The 20,235-nt window shown below is 52.6% G+C and overlaps 1 protein-coding gene across 1 annotated transcript in view; it reads right to left on the bottom strand.

The window, feature by feature from the left end:
• Window positions 1–13,133, bottom strand: part of LOC133771075 (A disintegrin and metalloproteinase with thrombospondin motifs 16-like) — a 62,826-nt gene extending 49,693 nt beyond the window's left edge. The window contains exons 1-3 of the mRNA XM_062206798.1: window positions 13,074–13,133; window positions 12,896–12,998; window positions 8,762–9,087 (exon numbers count right to left, since the gene is read on the bottom strand). Coding sequence (XP_062062782.1) covers window positions 8,762–9,087; window positions 12,896–12,998; window positions 13,074–13,133 — 489 coding nt within the window. The remainder of the gene's footprint in view (window positions 1–8,761; window positions 9,088–12,895; window positions 12,999–13,073) is intronic.
• Between the last annotated feature and the right edge of the window lie 7,102 nt (window positions 13,134–20,235).

Genomic DNA, 20,235 nt, shown 5'->3' with positions numbered 1-20,235 from the left:
TCTATCCCCCTCTGTACTTCCTGTTTTTCTTAACTTCACATCTTCCTCTTTTTACTATCTATTTCTTCTAGATTTCCTGTTTCTCCCCTGTGGACTTCCTGTCAGGGGGCTACCAGTGTTCCCCCCTCACTTCCAATCAAATCTCTGACTCCCTATCTTCCTCCTTTGGATTTCTGTCTTTCCCTCCACTTCCTGTCTTCCCCTTGTAGTCTTCCTTTCTACCCCTGGTGGACTTCCTATGTGCCCCTTACTTTTTTTATTTTTTATTTATTTTTATTTATTTTATGAGAGAGAGAGAGACAGAGAGAAAGGTCTTCCTTTTTCCGTTGGTTCACCCCGCCAAGTCGTCGCCACGGCCAGTGCGTTGCGGCCGGTGCACTGCACTGATCCGAAGCCAGGAGCCAGGTGCCTCCTCCTGGTCTCCCATGCGGGTGCAGGGCCCAAGCACTTGGGCCATCCTCCACTGCCTTCCTGGGCCACAGCAGAGAACTGGACTGGAAGAGGAGCAACCGGGACAGAATCGGCGCCCCAACCGGGACTAGAACCTGGATGCCAGCGCCGCAGGCGGAGGATTAGCCAAGTGAGCCACGGGGCCGGCTGCCCCTTACTTTCTACCTACCCTCTTACTTCCTTTCTTCCCCCTGTGGACTATCTGTCTACTGTGCACTTCCGTCCATCTTCTTTGGACTCCTTATCTATCCCTGTGGACATCATGTGTGCTTCCCATTCCTTAGTTTGTCACAGTGGCAGCAGCTGATTCTGGTTTGCAGTTTACTTGAGGGACCAGCTGCAGCATGCCGCCTTCACAGTCCCGGCACCAGCTGGCCAGCTTCTCCTGCGTACACGTTTGAGGCCCAGCCCCCAGCTTTACAACTGTAAGAATCTTAACCTTTCTCCTCAGTTCCTCAGCCCTGGGGCAGTGGCTGCTTCTTGCCATTGCTGTTCAGTGGTGCCTCAGTATTTGCTTCTCCATGTCCAGTTCTTTACTGTCAACTTAAAGCACTATATTAATTCTCTCTTTTTAGAAAATTTGTGAGCTTCTATCTCCTGACCGTACTCTGATACAGTTCATAATAAATGTTAAATAGGAGAAGTACATGTGAATGTGTGCCCTGGGCATTTAGGTGGTTGGTACAGAGAAGCCCTCACGGTGAAGCTGGCATTTAGACAAAATAGTAATTTAGGGGTCTAGCAGATTCAGTCTTGGGCAAGGTAGGATTCTGGTTCATTTGGCCTCTTTTAATCTCTTTGGGCTGGATTTTTGCTTGAATAGCCACTCTCTACAAAAGGAGGTTTTAGACACTCTTGTCCTTCAGCCATCCCAGACATGGGTCATCCATCGGAGGCAATAACCATAAGGAGTTTATTCTGCACCTCCCAGGAGTCCCTTGGCTCTTTCAGGGTTGATTTTTGCCATTAGGATACCCTCTATACACTGGCTTTGGATATGAGTGCCATCCAAATGACCCTGATAGCTCAGCTGAGCCTGACCATGTCAACAGCCCCAATGAAGCCTGTCCTTGGTGATGACGGTGGAAGTCAGTGCCTCCCGAGAAAGGACTGTCAGGAGGAACAGGCGATGACAACACAGCCTGTCACTCTGAACTCCCCATGGCACCTGGCCTCACTCTCCAGACCAAGGACAAGTCTGGATTACTTTTTAAATCTCTGTGCATATTCCAACATTTAAACTCCTTCCGTTGGTTCTTCCTTAAAATGAAAAAGTGTCATCATCCAGTACATTTCACTGGACGTCGCTGGACAAAGTCTGAAGATAAGCAGTCTGAACCTGTCCAAATGCCGAGCTCTGCGACGCTGATCAAGTCACTCTGCCCCTGTGGAGCTTAGTTTCATGACATCTAAATGGAGAGAAGCTGACAAATTCATAGTTTATAGCTAAGCTTTTCTAGTCTATTTTTCATTTACAGCTAATGGAAACTAATAAAAAAAAATCTGTACCAATTTCAAATAAAAAAGATCATCTTACAAAACATTATTTTGATGTTGCCGCTGATGAAGTATATACATTTCTATTGATGTCGAAGTTCACTATTATATTTACCCTAAAGTAAATAGTAGGCATTTGTGAAATTCTACAATACTTTCAGTTCGTTCTCCACAGCCACCTTTTACATTTCCTGATCATCACCAATGTAGGCATTCTCTATGCAAAGACCTGACTTTCACTACAGCTTTCTCTCATGTCTCCCGAGACTGACCTTTTCATCTGTGTAGACCACACCGTTTTTCTCAGAGAGTGACACTTTTCTTTCAAAATTCCCATTGTCAGATGTCCTAAACAACACTCTGGCCTCAGAATCAGCCCTCAAGGCATTCGGATCTGGCGGAAGAGCCCAGGAGAGTATAGCAGGCATGGAAAGCCAAGATATCATGGAAAAAAAAAAAAAAGACCTAAATGAATGATCTCTGTGAGTGAGATCCCAGTGGAAAGAACGGGGCCATCAAAGAAGGAGGTACCCTTCTCCGAAGGGAGGAGAGAACTTCCACTTTGACTATGACCCTATCGGAATAAGATCAAACTCAGCGAACTCTAAAGGCTTCCATAGCCCTGGCAACTCATGACTAGAGCCTAGGGAGATTACTGATGCCATGAACAGGAGTGTCAAATTGTTAAATCAGCAACAGGAGTCACTGTGTACTTACACCCCATGTGGGATCTGTCCCTAATATGTCGTCTAAAGCGAAGTGATGCTATAACTAGTACTGAAACAGTATTTTTATACTTTGTGTTTCTGTGTGGGCACAAACTGATGAGGTCTTTACTAATTATATACTGAAGTGATCTTCTGTATATAAAGAGAATTGGAAATGAAAAAAAACAACCTGGTGTTAAAATGGAAATGGCATAGAAAATTAATTAATTTGAAAAAAAAATTATGTGGGATCTCTGTCTTTAATGTGCTGTACATTGCTATTTAATGCTATAATTAGTAATCCAATGGTAGTTTTATCACTTTATGTTGCTATATGGGCAAAATGTTGAAATCTTTACCTAGTATATACTAAACTGATCTTCTGTATATAAAGAGAATTGAAAATGAATCTTTACATGATTGGAAGGGGAGAGGGAGCGGGAGAGGGGAGGGTTGCGGGCGGGAGGGAAGTTATGGGAGGGGGGAAGCCATTGTAACCCATAAGCTATACTTTGGAAATTTATATTCATTAAATAAAAGTTTAATAAAAATATTAAAAAAATGTACACACAAACACACATCCAAACTCCTACACATTCATACACAAACACACAGCAATAAAAAAAAAAAAATTCCCATTGTCTCTTCTGGCCAACCTCCTTGTTGACTCTGTGTTTTTTTTCTTCCTTCCATTTTATTTTCCTGTGCAAGAACATTGTTCATTTTTTCAAAGTCAATTGGAAATCTGGCAGTAGTTCAGATGCTTCCTAGGATTTATTGGGTGCTTTAGAAAAATCTCTCAGTGACTAGAGTTTCCAGGGGATCCCTGAAGTTTGTGGCTGGAAATAAAACCCAGTACAAATCAAACCAGGGCCCTGAGTGAGTCTCTACCAAGTGAGAGAATTCCTAAATAAAACTGAGAATTGTAGCATTTAAAGGTTTTCCACCATTTTTGAAAACAGAATAATAATTAGATTTTAGAAGAAGCAATAACAACCCTATGCATTAAAGCCTTAACAAACATCACAATTTATGCAAGATGAACTATAGCTCATGCAGACTTTATGACAAAGACAGCTGTCAGGTGATATTCTTTTTCCTTTTGACTGAAAGTGTTAACCCAAATACAGAACTTACATGCCGTCCTCTAAGAAAAACTGTTGGTTTCATATGCAAGCGAAAACATTTCTAAACACAACTTATTTAAAAGCAGTGTCTAAAGGAATTTCTAAAAACGGCTTTTTAGAAAACTCTAATAATTAAGCAACTTATTTAAAAAACATGTATTTCTGTGAGTATATAGTTTTCTGCCTATCTGTATGTAATAAAGTTATTTCATGTAACTGTGTGTGAGGAATGTTCTCAGATAAGTTGGCCATCAATGCACAATGATCTATATCATAAATCAATAATCTACATCCAGCAAATCAAAATCACAATGAGATGCCCCTTCATACTCACTAGGGTCAGTATAATAAAGAAATGGATAATAATAAGTGTCAGCAAAAATGTGGAGAAACAAGAACCATCATGCAGTGCTGGGGGGATATACTATGATGCAGTTACTTTGGAAAAAGTTTACAGTTCTACAAATTATTAAGTATAGTCTTCATATGATCTGATAATTATACTGTCGTGTATATATCCAAAAGAACTGAAAACACATGTCTACTAGAAACGTGTGCACAAATGTTCATAGTAGCATTATTCACAATAGCCAAAAAGTCCAAATACCTTCCATTAACTGCTAAGTTGAGAAACAAAAACATGTAATATAAAGATAAACTGAACTTCCTTCGGCAATAAAATGGAATAAAGACTAATATATGCTGGGGCCGGTGCTGTGGTGCAGCGGGTTAATGCCCTGGCCTGAAGTGCCATCACCCTATATGGGCATTGGTTTGAGATCCGGCTGTTCCACTCCCCATCCAGCTCTCTGCTATGGCCTGGGAAAGCAGTAGAAGATGGCCCAAGTCCTTGGGCCCCTGCATCCACGTGGGAGACCTGGAAGAAGCACCTGGCTCCTGGCTCTGGACTGGTACAGTTCCAGCCATTGCGGCCATCTGGGGAGTGAAGCAGCAGATGGAAGACCACTCCTCCCCACCCCGCTGCCTCTCCTTCTCTCTCTGTGTAACTCTGATTTTCAAGTAAATAAATAAATCTTTTAAAAAAAAGACTCATATATGCTCCAACATGGATGGGGCTTAAATAAATTATGTTAACTGAAACAAGCTAGCTACAGAGCACTACATACTATATGCCTCTACTTACAATAAATGGACAGAGAAAGCAGATCTAAGTGCCTTGGTGGACGCCGAGGAGTGGGGAGAGCTGAGGGCTAAGAGGACCAGCTGTAAGGAGTTGCTGTTTGAGACTGGTTCAGTGTCTCTGGCTAGATGCTGGGGATATCTGCACAGCTCTGTGAGTCTACATGCATTTACAGTGGAGAAACTCTGTGACATGAATTACATCTCAGTAAAGTTTCTGAAATGGCATCTTTCAGATTTAGCATGAAGCTAAGTTACATAACAAACATGAAGCTGTTAGTTAAGTATTTGGCACATAACTTTTTTTTGTTGTTTGTTTTTTGTTTTTTGTTTTTTTACAGGCAGAGTGGACAGTGAGAGAGAGAGAGACAGAGAGAAAGGTCTTCCTTTGCCGTTGGTTCACCCTCCAATGGCCGCCGCGGTAGGCGCGCTGCGGCCGGCGCACCGCGCTGATCCGATGGCAGGAGCCAGGTGCTTCTCCTGGTCTCCCATGGGGTGCAGGGCCCAAGCACTTGGGCCATCCTCCACTGCACTCCCTGGCCACAGCAGAGAGCTGGCCTGGAAGAGGGGCAACCGGGACAGGATCGGTGCCCCGACCGGGACTAGAACCCGGTGTGCCGGCGCCGCAAGGCGGAGGATTAGCCTAGTGAGCCGCGGCGCTGGCCGGCACATAACTTTTGATGAGTTTTTCCTCCTGGCATCATCATCATCATCAACACTGTCTCTGCACTATTAAAATTCGCCCAGTAGACCCTTCCATTATTCATCCAAACATCAGAAAGCACCTACTGAATGACACACATTTATGTGCTTGTGGTTGGTGACCACAACGGATCTGGTAGGTCAGTTTAGTACAGATATAACAGATACTGTTTTCCCAAAAGCTATTCTCCTCTAACTAAAGAAATACATTGGGTGAAGATATTTGGTGGAAATGCCAGGCTAATATAGAAATACTTTTATGATTCTATTTAGTGTACTATGCTTGGGTTTAAGATACAAATATTCTTCTGATAATATCCATCTGAGGTTTTACTGCAAATTTCATGAACTTGCTGGATATTAGCAACCTCTCTGTGTCTGCTTGTGACTCTTCCATTTATGGCCTCCATTCCCACAGTGTTAGGAAGACTGGGCATAGACTTGGGTTCTGAACTTCTTCAGGAAATCTAGCCTGATGTCCCTCCGCTCCCCTCAAGGAAGCCGGATCCCATCTCTGGGTGTCCTTGTTCCATCACCCAGTAGACACCGCCTGCTCCCTGCTTCTCTCATTTGTTAATAAACTCCTTAACCCTAACCTGCTGGCTCCAGAAACAGACAATCCTAGTGATCATTATTCACATTTTTATTTTGAGCACTAGCTCTAAGACAACATCTTGTTACATGTTCAACCTTCTTCTTCAAGAACACATATTATAGCTAGGACACCACCAACTATTAATTTTTACAGGATTTCTCAAACTGATTCTTAGAGTACTTTGGCAAAATCTCCCCAAACGCAGTCTGAGGAACACAAGAAAACACTGTAGACCACGCTGGAACCTGCACTGTCTCATGGCAGCAAACCACTTCCTCTTCATTAAGCATATATGTGTGAACACAGACATACAGCTCTTGGCTGTATGAGACTGGCCAGGGAGAACAGGACGTGGTGCATTTCCCACCTGAAGGGGTCCTGTGTCCCAGGTGTCCGCCTGGGCTCTGCAGAACTGTATGCTGAGAACAGGCAGACGAAGGATCCCACTGACTCCATTCCCAGCAGAGGGCTGGGTCAATCAGCTTCAGGGGGAAACCCTGTGAGAACTCCTGACAGCTATCTGAGACTTCAGTCAGAATCTAGGAGAGCCAGAGAAGGACAACAGCGACAGGGACCCACCATCTAAGGTAGAAGACACACTATTTCTCCGCGTGTAAGAACAGACTTTGAAGGATGCATCATGGGTAATCGTCAGGAAGGAAGTGAAGCTGACTCGGCAGCTCCTTGAGGATCCCACTCAGCATTTTGTTCATCTGGCTGAAGACAGAAGACTTTGTTGCTGTTCCTTTTTCCTCTCTTCATTTGTCCTATCTTATGACCAATGTCCCTACACCTCACATTCTGAAGTCTAACTGATGTCACTTTGTATGAGCAGATAGATAAAACATCAGTGAAGCTGGAATGTGTGCATTTGGAAGATAAATGGTGAAAGCATGCACATTTCTATTCCACCGACTCTGGGATCAGATTCCAGTATTTATTATCCAGAGGGGCCTTTCTTCCTGTTCTTTTCTCTATCTTTATCTTTCACATAATTGTACTCTTAAAACTTTCACTGATAACTCCATCAAGTTCAAAGACAGCCACACATTCCAACCTTCTATAGTCAACTTGATCCATGGGACAAACAACAGGACCGAACTCAGCTAACCTGGGAGAGCCTGGGTCACACAGACCAATGGGTCATCAGTTAGCCTGTGCTCCTGCTGGGTGAACAGGAGCACCCCATCCAATCCTGGAAACAAACCCAAGGTTGCAGGGCTTGGCATGCCATGACACACCCACCACATAGATGGCTTCCCTCCCTGGGTAAGCCCTCGTGGAAGGAAGTCAAGGAAGAAATACCTTGTTTTGTGTATTACATTAAGAGTTCTTGTCCATTAATTAAGAAAGACCTATTTTTCTTGAGAGACTGTGAAGAAATCAGCCACATTGTCTTCATGCTTAACAAGCATGCCAAACCACCACCACCCTCTCCCTAGCAACGCCTTGCTACATCCATTCTCAAACCAGAGCTTTTCTAAATGAAAGGAGAGATGAGATCAGTTCGTATCAAATTCCCTCCAAAAGCAGAACTTCCAATATTTAGAAAATATTTTATGACACTTCACATTCGCATATATTTTGTATTTTAGGTCATTGGTTAGGAGTGCCTTTTCAGCATCCAATAAATACTCTTGCACACAAATACAGAAAAATCTTGTAAGACAGGACTGAATTCGCTCTCTTCAAAGAGAGAAGGGTGTTTAAGACGACTGAAATCATTGTCTTGAGGCACAAATGTCCAGAGCCTGCTTGCCAAGCCTTTAGCTTGGTCAAGACCTCAAAGGGTTGTAACCACACATTACCAAGTCACCTCCCACTCCTCTGTGTCTGAGTGACGAATCTGTGCCCAGGACTCTATGCATCTCCTAAACACTTCTTCCTAAATATGGAGGTCTTTTAAGAAAAAAAGAGAAGCCATGGAGGTTGCAGCCTGGTGAACGTGAGAGGTGCAGGTAGATTGCCAAGTTGGCCAGGTGCTCCTCACTGAAAGTCCCTGCAAAGCAGAGCACAGGGAGCCACCAAGCCATGTGCAATGTGCAGTTATGGTACTCCAAACACGGCACATGCACCCACGGATTCGTGAGTCTCACGAGGCCAGCACTGCCCCGCTGAGGATGGGTACCCAGCTCCCTAATCCCATTACCATCACCAGAAAGATAGACGTGAAGTACTTAAAGTCTTGCAAACATCCGATCAAATAGCCAACACAGCCAATCCATGGAGTACGTCACTCGATTCAAAATGAAGCCATCTGTCCAGGCTCCATCGTTATGCACAGGCATGTTCCAAACCCAAGCACTCTCCGCAGTCAGTCCAGAACAGCGAGAAAAGCGTGCACACACACCACTGCCGACACGCAAGGCGCACAGCACACTTTAGGAAGTGTCCGTAGCAACCTGCCTTCTGCTTTTACGGACCAAGGAAACCTGTGCTATAACAGAAGGACACGCGGCGATGTCTGCAGGGAAATCCTGCCCGTACCTCCCTCTTCACACATCGCCCACCGAGCTCACTACAGCGCCGCGCGCTGTACTCACCAAACCATGGCAGGTGGACAGGGCCACGGAGGAATTCCTGTGGGAGCGTAAGGAGCCTTGATAGAAGCAGAAGTCTTCAGGTGAGAAGCTCTGCACTGACTTGGTGCCTCCCTTCCCGAACGTCTGCACGATAAATCCAGGAGCCACCAGATTGCTGGACGCCCTCAAGTCCAAGTGGAAATCGTGCCCAAAGCCTTTCAGCCGAAGGTGCAGAGAGTCGCCACCTCCCGGAGGCACCGCCCTCCGCCGCCGCTGGCCGTGCGTGACCTCATGAGACACGTAGTCTCCCGTGTGGTCCACCTCATAGGCAGACACCAGGTCATACTCTGGAATGAAGAGGAGAGGGTGGCTGAGTCATTTCGGGTTCTGACAACAGTCGGGACATCTGATAGCGTGAGCCTGTCTTACCGGATGGCATCGTCACCTGTGACGGTGCAGGAAAAGTCAACACCTGCCGTTCTCAAATGCACACTCTGTGACACACAACATCTGAGGACAGAGGGAAACACCTGGAAGTGGCCTTTAGCTAAGCCATTGCTGCTTCTGTAATGCGTTACTACCAACTCAGCAAATTCTGTGTCGGGAAATGTAGGGGGGAAGACAGACAAAATAAAACCAAAAACAGACTTTGGGGATTACAGTGCACAATGTTACTGAAAGTGTAAGTACCACATGCAATTGTGCTTATAGTTCCCAAACATGCCTGTAGTCATACTGGTTTCCACAAACATCTTCACTGAATTGATAAGAAAGTTGAGCTTTAAAATACGGTACATTTTCAGGAGACAGGTAAAAAGAAAAATGCAACGGGCATTCTTTGATGCCTGTTTAAATCATGGAACTGCAAATACAGCAGAAACGCTGACTGTGCTCACAGTCCCGGCTTCAGAGACATTAACTGAGGATGCCCCCCTCACAGCCACCCCTGCCCGCCCTCTGGGCCTGGCCCCACTCTCCTCTCGGCCTCGGCTGCTGGGACAGGATCAGGTTCACACTCCAAAGCCTTTCAAAGACATGTGTTCTGCTCTTCTTCCCACTGTAATTTAAAGTCTGCTGGTCTAAAGTGTATTGCCTTAACCCGTGTTTTAATTCTTGGCTTTATTTTTTTATAGAAGAAAACCCCCAGATCTACTGGACTTCTCGGGACACATTCAAGTCCACCGGCTGTGACCACAGGCAGCCTGCAGCACTTCATCCCGAGTCATGGCTCTCTCTGCCGTGCACCTTGGTGGCTTCCTCTGCTTCGGATAACTGTAACTGATTTGCATAGTCATAACCGACACTCACTCTCTCCTCACCATTAACAACGTCATCTCTGCTGTCCAGATTTCCATAGGAGTTGTTCGTCAGTGTGCAGCGCAGACTTTGAACAGGAAGACTGGCTTGCTACGTTGCCACGTTCTTAACCCACAGTTATCTGTATGCTTATTTTAATTTATATTTATTGATTTGAGAGACAGAGAGAGAGAGACCCCATTTCCCATCCCCAGTTAACTCTGCAAATGCCCACAACAGCTGGTGTAACTTGACAGACATACACTGTGTAATGATGGAATCAGCATAATCAGTAGTTCTAGCTCCTTAATTATTTATGGTTTCTTTGTGTTGGAAAGGTGCAAACTCTCTCCCAGTGCTTTATAAAACAGATAAGTGGCTGTGAACTCCGTCTCCCCGCTGTGCTGAGGGACTTCAGAACTCCCTCCTCCCGTGTCACTGTCCTGCCCGTGAACTTCTCCTGGCGATGTCTGCAGACATTGTAGGTCTCAGAAAAGGAAGAGGAGATTGGCGCTTCTGGAAGCCAGAGGGCGGAACCCACGGCTGCTGTAAACCTCCTGCAATGCACAGGAGGCCCCCAAACCAAAGTGCCAGGGCTGTCCAGGTGGGAAAATGCTCACTTAGTCCGGAAAGCAGTCCTGAGAATCAGAAAGGCACTTGCAGTTATGTGTAAATGGGTGTGAAAAAAAGTCCTAACTAAAGAATTCAAAGAATGAGCAAAATACGCGTAGCATCTCACCACACACCTACCATTTGGAGAGAAGTCCAAGTAAAACTGCCATGAGCTGAAAATGTTAAGCTAACTTCAAGCTAATGTTCTAAGACTAGGATTCCCCAAACCATTGCCTTATTTTTTTTTAAAGTGTGGTTCTCCATCTTTGAGACATGTTTCAATAAGACCTTGGTCCTATGTGGATTTTTTTTTTTTTTTTCAGGAGAAGAAACTCAGCTGGCTGCTCAAGCCATTACCCCGAGCTACTTGACCTCAGGGGGTTTTCACAAAGGCCGGGAAGAAGCCTGATGTGGAAGTGATGGCATGAAATGTAGACCCGGCTGTGCACGTGCTGGGCGGCCCCAGCCAGCTTCAGGGAGCTGGCTCTGCACATGGCTTCCCAGCGCTGCGCTCAGTGCCATCACACTGAGAGCTCCATTTCCTGGTCCGAGGTGTGAGTGTCCACACAGCAGACAGTCTCTTCTGCACGGGTGAATGTGTAGGTGAAGCACCCGAGTCTCCCACGACAGAGGAAGGAGGAGCGGTGCTGACCAAAGTAAGACCAGTTTCCTTCATGTCTGAAGTAGAACTTGTCTCCACTGAGGTACTGCCTCGGAGTGCACAGAATTCTCTCTCCTATTGCTTCTGACACCCAGCAAAATGTGAGCCCACATCTTGACCCATATGTTACTTTAAACAAGAATTATGGTCAAAATAGTTATTTCCAAATCAACCTGTCTCCTGGACACCTGAACACCCAACGGTAAGCTGATCTCAGGGCCACACAAAGTGTGCTGCCGTCCTATTTCAGACCCAAACAGGCCATTCTGCAGAGAACACGGGCTTTGTGGGGCCGGGAGGAAGGCCTCCCATGGATGCCACCTGTCTCCTTCACCCTTCTGTGATGAAGGAGCTGACACACCTGGCAGGTGAGGGATGGAGGTGTGGCCAAGCTAGAACTTCACTGACCATGGGTCCCACCTGGTTGTCATGGAAACGCTGCACCTGGGATTCAGCAGCTTGCTCATAGGAGTTAGAAGCCAGCCATGGTCCAGGAGGGAAGCATTCTGAGGCGGCACACCACGGCGTTTCTTCCGACTGGTTTCCTGTACGTAATGTTTATCTCGAATAAAACTTCCTAAATGTTACAACATACTCTGATAATTGCCTAAGTTCCTCTGGAATTTTCCTGATTTCATGGAAGCAGGATTAAAATTTTTTTTTTTAAATGGGAGACAATGAACTTCCACTATGAAGCACTGCACTGCAGGATGCACCGGGGAACATTGGCAACAGCCCCAAGCAGGGAGCTTTAAATCCGCTTTCTCCTAACAAGGGGAAAACACGGCCAACGTCTGCTACCACTTGCACCTAGCGCCCTCTGGTGGTCTTCCGGCAGGTCCCGCAGCTGAGCACGGATCCCTGCACAGTGCTCCCTAACGGACGCGGACCCGGGAGGAACACTAGTTCTGCGCTATTTCACCAGCATGAAACTTCATTGAGGAATTTTAAGTTATTAATTCTTTCTAGATTTTTTGAACATGCGTTGAGACAGTCAAACCTAGTGATTTCTCCAAAAGTAGACACTTAAAATTTGAGGTGGCAGTTTATTGCTGAAATGACGCAACTACTTGGCCACCGGATTGCGACTAACTGAAGACACGCAGCAGCTGCGCACCTGCTTGCTCGCTGACCTGAGCCGCTGCGGGACACCGCCGGGTTTCCAGGCGCGCCGGGCCGCAGGTGCCGCCACGCTGACACCACAACACGCGGGCAGCCATTCGGCAGGACGGCTTTTCCGCTGTCTCCCAGTTCTCAAAGAGCTTCATCTTTGATACTAAGATGACAGTCACGAAGGAGAAACTCTACCCTTTGTCCCAGGCTGCGACGGGCAAGGGTGGACGGAGCAGGGGCAGGGGGCAGCCGAGAAGGGGTCACAAGCTCCCTAGAGTGGTCTGACCCCTCCCAAGCTCCTTCAAGGTGATACTAGCAACAATATGTTCTGTAGCCCTTCGCACAGGTCCAGGTAGCGCCTGGGGAATCGCGCCCGGAGGTGCTGGCTCTAGGGCCGGGACCGCGCGGTCACACGGGTGACTCCCGCACAGCGGCTGCGGAAGTCTACCGGCCGCTGACCTGCAAGGACTTACCGCCCTCTTCCGCCCAGCCCCGGGGCTCCGAGGGAGGAGCAGGGTGCGGGACGCTCGGGTTCCCAGGCGCTGCTGCTGCGGGTCCCAGGGCGCACGCAGGTGCCTGCCGAAAAACAGCGGCGACACTTCGGTGAGAATGCGAGGAGCCACGGGAAGGGACAGGACGCGCGGGACTCACCTGCACACCCACCTGCGCCAGCAGCAGCACCCAGAGCGCAGCACAGCCCCGGCTCCGCATGGCCCAGCTAGCTGCCCTGTGCGCCCCGCACCGGCTGCCCGCGTTGCGCCCCGGAGCGGGGCAGGCAGAGTTTCATCCAGGGACGCTCAGAAGGACCCAGGGACCCCGGGACGGTCCCCGGTCGGGCAGTGTGCGGGTGGGCGGGCGGCACCGGACCCAGTCTGGAGCGCAGGCGTCCCCGCAGTGGCTCCGCCGCCCGCGCCCGGCTTATTACCGCGGCTCCGCGCGGCGCGGGGGGCGGAGTGGCAGCCGAGGCGGGGGCGGCGACCCAGCACCCGCCCGAGCCCTGGGAGAGCAGCGCGGGGAGAGGGGAGTGCGCAGGAGGGGGCAAGAGGACGGAGAGGGCAGGAGAGCGGGGAAATGGACAGGAGGACCAGGAGGAGTCTGCAGTGCGGGGAGGAGGCGGGAGAAAGAGGGTGGGCGGGCGAGGGCTGGGGAGACCGCAGTCCGCGCCTCGCGGGCCACCCGGGGAGCCCGCGCTGATCCAGTGACCGGGAGGGGGAGCGGAGCGCCTGACCCGCGACCTGTCCTCGGCTGCGGGACTCGGCCACTAGCTGCACACCGCACTAACCGCACCTGCACAGCCAAGGCACGGGACCCTGAGAAGGTGGTGCGCGGGGACTGCTGTCCAGGCGCCCTGCTTGCACCGCACCGCGGTCGGTCCCCGCACCTGGGGCAGAAGCGCGGGTCTGGTGAAAGGCCGCCAGGGCCCCGCGGTTCACAGAGAGCTGGCTGTGAAGGAACAGATGCCATGGCCTCCAGCCCTGCCTCTCCGCTGCCCCGGTCCAGGCCGCCCTCTGCTGACCTGGACGCCAGTGCTAGGGTCTGGCTGTTGGCTGGAAGCCAGGGGCCGAAGTGACAGCCCGGGCCTGTACGGCCACCTGTCCTGCTCGTGCTGTGAGTTAATCACTGCGTGTCTTTGCGTGGGAGGTCCGCATCCGTGCCCCGTGGTGTGTGCGGGAATACACACGTGTGCGCTTCCTGTGTGAGTGCATCCATGGTGCCCTGCACAGCCTGCTGCTCTCCACAGCCAGGCCACTCTCTTCTGTGGCCTGGGGCCGCCTGGTCTCCTGCCTCTGTCCCTGCTCACTGCAGCCTGACCTGGCCTGTTTTGCCTGGTTCAGGCCGGCTACAACGCACGCAAGGCATCAGGGGTCTCTGGCCTCGTTTGGCCCAGCAGCCTTGAGCCTGTAGGTGGCCCCAGGAGCTCAGCAAGGCCTCCTGCCCTCATCACAGGGAAGCCTCAAGTCCTGGGCAGGACCAGCAGATTCGCTGTCCGTAACACACACGGGCACACACACATGTGCACATGCATGTCCATCTTTATGAAATGTCTACTTTGGGGGGTGGCCTTAAAACACCCGTGATGCTGCCTCCCCCGTGGCTGGCGAAGCTCTGCCTGGGCTGCACTCACCTGGGAGAGGTGAGGCTGAGGCTGGGACTGGGCCAGGCCGGAGGTGTCAAGCAGACTTCTCTGTCCTCTGCCAGGCAGCACAGCCTGTGCCTGACTGCCTGTGACCGTGTCCAGATACAGCCTGTGCCTGAGTGCCTGTGCCTGTGTCCAGATACAGCCTGTGCCTGACTGCCTGTGACCGTGTCCAGATACAGCCTGTGCCTGACTGCCTGTGCCTGTGTCCAGATACAGCCTGTGCCTGACTGCCTGTGCCTGTGTCCAGATACAGCCTGTGCCTGACTGCCTGTGCCTGTGTCCAGATACAGCCTGTGCCTGACTGCCTGTGCCTGTGTCCAGATACAGCCTGTGCCTGACTGCCTGTGCCTGTGTCCAGGGTGCAGCCTGTGCCTGATTGCCTGTGACTGTATCGAGGGTACAGATTGTGCCTCATCGCCTGTGACTGTGCCCAGAGTACAGACTGTGCCTGATCGCCTGTGACTATGTCCAGGACACAGCCTGCACCTGATCACCTGTGCCTGTGTCCAGGGTACAAACTGTGCCTGACCGCCTGTGACTGTGTCCAGGGTGCAGCCTGTGCCTGATTGCCTGTGCCTGTGTCCAGCGCGCCATGAGGAGGAGTCAGATTTCCCAAGTCTCACCATCACACAGAGAGACGCAGGGCGCTCTGATTTTTTGGGTTCAGACAGATGGGATGAAGAAATGGCTGATGTAAAAGAATTCACTCTTAGGATTCTGTTTAAAGTGTCAAGCCTGGTGATTCCCGCTGCACTATGCAGACAGACCATATCCCTTACAACGCTGAGCGCTCCGCGGTCCCTTCAGGTTTGCAGGAGCTTTGGGGCTCACCCTGAGCACCCCCAGATAGGCAGAGCAAGGACAAACTCCAGCCTGTGGGGAGACCGAGCGTGAGGAAGGCCACAGGACACAGCCCTGTAGCTCACCTCTGCCGCCCTGTCTCAGCAGAGTTGCCACAGGGAGGAGCGGGGACTGGGGCAACCTGGGGCCGGCACTTGCTCGGGGGTTTTGCTGCACAGTAACAAGGCCTAGATCCGTCTGATTTTTAAGGAGCAGGTGGAAATCCAGATTTGTATGTGGGATTCTTTCCATTGAAAACTGCAGGGTTGATGGTGTGATACAGTGGGTTAAGCCGATGCCTGTGATGCCAGCACCCCATGGAGCAGCGCTGATTCAAGTCCTGGCTCCTCCACTTTTCCAATCCAGCTCCCTGCTAATGCAGCTGGGGAAGCAGTGGAAGATGGCCAAGTGCTTGGGCCCCTGCACCCATGTGGGAGACCTGGATGGGGTTCCAGGCTCCTGGCTCCAGGCTGGTCCAGCCCTGGGTATTGTGGCCATTTAGGGAATGAACCAGCAGATGGAAGATATTCCTCCCTCCCTTTCTCTCTTGTCCCTCCCTCCCTCCCTCCCTCCCCCCCCACTCAGATAAATAAATATAAATCTTTTAAAAAGAAAAAGAAAATGTCTCACCAAAATAACTGAGGATAAATACTGCAAAGTTCAAAACAAGCAGCCAGCACCAAAGTCCATAAATCTAAAGGTTTTTGAGGAGTCATCACTCTAAACTTGGAGATAAAAGTACAGGAGAGTAACTTTATCAAAATTGCTGAGAGCTGGAATCAGAAACTACAGCCTGGGTCCAATCTGGGCTGCTGCCTACTTTTGTAAATAAAGTTTTATTGGAACACGGCCCTTTTATTTATACAATCTCTATGACAGCGATCACCATGGTGAAACTGAGCCTTTGGACCAGAGACTGTGGCCCGCAGAGCCCCTCTTTACCTCTGGCCCTTTAAGGGGAGGCTTGGCTGACCCGGAGCTCACACTTGTCTCTCTCCTGCGGGCAGTTCTCATTACTCAGGCAGGCAGTCTGGGGCTGAGGGTCTGGCCTGCAGTGCCTGGGTGCGACCCCAGCTTCCAGCTGACCCAGCCCCTGGGAGGCAGCAGTGATGGTTCCCGCAGCCACGCAGAGACCTAGGCTGAGCTCCTGGCGCCTGGCTCTGGTCACTGCAGGCACCGGGGTAACGAGCCAGAGGCTGGGGCTTCTCTCTCTCTCTGTGTCTGTCTCTAGAATAAAGTTAACTTTTGAAAACAGAAACCAAATGGTTAGAGGAGGATCCTCAGCTGCTGTGTAACAGGCACCTTACCTCGTGTGTTGGGGCTCCACGCCCACGGGTGACGGGGAACCGGGCGTGTCCGCGCTGCCCGCAGCTCCTCCCTGCCTCGCGGCCCAGTCCTGGGGCGCTGTGGGTGAACGCAATCAGCGGGAGAAAGGTGAGGGCCGCTGCTGCTCATCCCCGCACCGAATCACGACAGCACCAGCCAGGGCCAGGGAGACCCTGGCGTCCAGCGGCCTCGCCTTGTCCCTGCGGGCAGTCCCCGGGCAGAAGGCCGCACTCCGGGGGCAGAGCCGACCCGCGCCGGGCCTCCTTCCACCCCGCCCTGCACTGGCCACAGCCCAGAGAGCACCGAGCCACGGCGTCGGAGGACGCGAGGCGAGGACACTGGGCGTCTGCAACGTGGACTCTGCGTGAAGAGCAGGAGCAGGCAGCGGGTGCGGGTGCAAGGCGGGGCGGGGCGAGTGCGGGTGCGGGGAGGGGGGGGGCGGCCCGGGAGCGAGGCGGGGGCGGGTGCGGATGCTGGGCTGGGGGGGGCAGCCCGGGAGCGGGGCGGGGGCGGGTGCGGGCTGGGGCGGGGTGGGGCGGGTGCGGGCGCGGAGTCAGGTGCGGAGTCAGGTGCGGGTCAGGTGCGGGGCCGGGTGCGGGGCGGGCTCGGGGCGGGGCGGGTGCGGGCGTGGGTACCGGGCCGGGGCGGTGCGGGGCGGGCGCGGGGTGGGTGCGGTGCGGGGCGAGGGCGGGCTCAGGGCGGCGCGGGGGGAGGGGCGGGTGCGGTGCGGGGGGCGGATGCGGGGCTGGGGAGGGTGCGGGTGGGCTGGGGTGGGCGCGGTGCGGGGCGGTGCGTGGCGGGGGCGGATGCGGGGCGGGGTCTGGGTGGGCGCGGGTGCGGGGCGGGGGCGGGTGCCGGGGCGGGGCCGCCCTCCCTCAGCGCCGTCTCTGGCGCTGTCCTCGTCCACGCTCTGCACTGACCGCCCCGGGCAGCGCCCAGGGCCCTGTCATATGGCCTTGCCCCCCGCGAGGCCCCCCGCTGCTCGCGGACGCCTAGGGGACCGCAGCTCCGCACTCACCCACGGTCCCCGCAGCGCCGAGGGGGCTAGGACCCGGCTCCCCCTCCCCAGGACCCTCAGCCCCAAAGCCCTGAGGGAGGCGCGCGAGGAGGCGGGAACTGTGACCCATCATGGCGCCTGGGGGCGGTGCTCGGGCGCCTGGGGGCGTGTCCCGGGAGGCAGATCTCGCGAGAAGAGCGGGCTGCTTATAAAGCGGCTTCCGGGCGCCGCTCCTGGCTGGCCTGGCGTCGGGGTCACGTGTTCACCTGGCTCTGCTGCCGCCATGTTGCCCGTGCTCACTTTGGCCTACCCTGCCTTCGGCCTCGAAGATCCAGGCCCAGGTAAACCGCTTTTCTTCACGTGAGCAACCGCGGCGCCTTCCAGCGGGCGCCATGGCTTCCGGCCTGTGGGCCCGCCTGCTGGCCGGCTCCCCGGGGGTGTGCAGCCCACAGGGGCCAGGGGCCAGGTTCTCCGGCTCCTGGCCCGTGGGCTGCCCCGGCCGTTAGCTGTGGCCGCTCGTCCTCCTGCCGGCCGGCTGTGGTCCCCCTGCACAGGAGAACAGTGCGCAGAGAGCCCTGGACCAGTGGCCGCCGCCGCCCCCGCCGGTCTGCTGGCCGAGCGGTTCCACGGGCAGCCCGGACGCAGGAGAAGCGGCCCAGGTGGACAGACAGGCCTGTGCGTGCCTTCGGTCCGGGCTTCACACCTCTTGTCCTGCACGTTTTTGTTTGGGGAGCGTGGTGGTGCTGCTCATGGTACCCAGGCCCGAGACGTGGAGCCGGGGCCGCGCTCGCCACTGCTACACCGTCCGGACGCTCTGCTCCGAGGGCAGGGCTGGGCTGAGCACCGAGGCACGCGGTGGGCTCCCCTTGCAGGGGCTTCCGGCCCACCCCCACACGTGCTCTGCTGGGGTGGCTAAGAAGGGTGCGGCTCCCTGGAGATGTGGCCCATCCGTGTTTTAGGCTGAACTGCCACAGCCCGGATTCCTCGTAGCAGTCCTAACTCCCAGCACCTCAGAAAGTTGGCCTCGTTTGGAGAGTGGTCTTCATGGAGGCCATCAGGTTCAAGGTCAGCATTCTTATTAAAGCAGCACCTTGGGTGCAGACACACACACGCAAGTCCAGATGAAGTCAGAGGCAGAGATTTGTGGTGACACAGGCTTGAGCACACCCCCAGGGCTGCCTCCCATCTCAGGGGGAAGCAGCCTTGCCCACACCTGGACCCTGGATGGCAGCCTCCAGACCCGTGCGACGGTGGAGGTGAAAGGCTTCCATCCACCAGGAAGGGGGGCCCAGTCCCCCAAGGCTCAACACCGACCAAATCCGGCTCTTGGCGGAGCTTGGAGGCCTCCCACCCACCCCGTGGGCCCTTCAGGAAGGGCAGGTATGGGGTCCATCCACGCACTGGCCTGTGCCCACTATGAGCCCAGTGGCACGCGGTTTTAGGCCATCCCCAGGGGAAGTCTCCTCCCCCCTCACTGATAGAACATGAGCCTGCTGCTTGGCTGCCACAGGGCCTCCCCCACTAGCGGCACCTCCGTGCGGGGTCCAGGGGACCCTTGCACAGGGAGGCTTCTTGAGCTCTGATCCTCCCACTGGCTGTCCTGGAGTTCTCCAGCAGCTGTAAAATCCTGATGTTCGAGAGAGTGTAAAACCCTCAGGTCGTGGTTATGGGGTGAAGCCTGGACTTGGGGATTTGAGGAAGCTGCTGGCCCAATTCCCCAAGATGCTGAGGCAAGTGGAGCCGAGGGGACAGATCAGAGCAGGTGGCTCTGGCTCAGGACCTGGGTGATGAGCAGAGAAGATGCTGGGGTCCTGCTGCCCCCGGCAGGTTGTTCTTGGGAATAGTTTCACTTGAGTGGCAGCACAAGCATGTGAGCGTGTCTGCACGTCTGTGGACCGAGAGTGTAGAGCTGGTTGTTGGGTAAGGTATGTCCATTTGAGTTTTCTGGTTCCAAGGGAACCGCTAAGGACAGGACACAGGAGGATGGCAGCTGATGAGGATAGAGGCGTGGTCTCAGGAGGCATCTGACGGGCAGCACAGGTTTGCTCTCAGGTGGTGTCCGTGGGGACCTGAGGCTGGGACTCCTCACAGACACACTTTGTTGTTCAAGTTGTGGCCCCCAGTGTCTATCACTTTGGTGAATTTAAAAGGAAAATCCTATAAAGAGATTTTTATTGAGTGAAATTGAATATTTTAACTTACAACTGGATTTTTGGCATGGTTGGCATTTTTTTTTTTTAGATTTATTTATTTATTTGAAAGTCAGTCAGAGTTAACACTGAGAGAAAAGGAGAGGCAGAGAGAGAAAGGTCTTCCATCCGCTGGTTCACCCCCCAACAGGCTGCAACAGCCAGAGATATGCCATTCCGAAGTCAGGAGTCAGGAGCTTCCTCTGGGTCTTCCCATGTGGGTGCAGGGGCCCAAGCTGGGGCCATCTTTCACTGCTTTCCCAGGCCATTAGCAGGGAGCTGGATCAGAAGTGGAGCAGCTGGCTCTCGAACCTTATGGGA

Source organism: Lepus europaeus, chromosome 12 (assembly GCF_033115175.1).
Source record: "Lepus europaeus isolate LE1 chromosome 12, mLepTim1.pri, whole genome shotgun sequence".
NCBI classification, from domain to species: domain Eukaryota; kingdom Metazoa; phylum Chordata; class Mammalia; order Lagomorpha; family Leporidae; genus Lepus; species Lepus europaeus.
The sequence above is the reverse complement of the archived record's forward strand: the minus strand, read 5'-3'. Positions and strand labels throughout refer to the sequence as shown.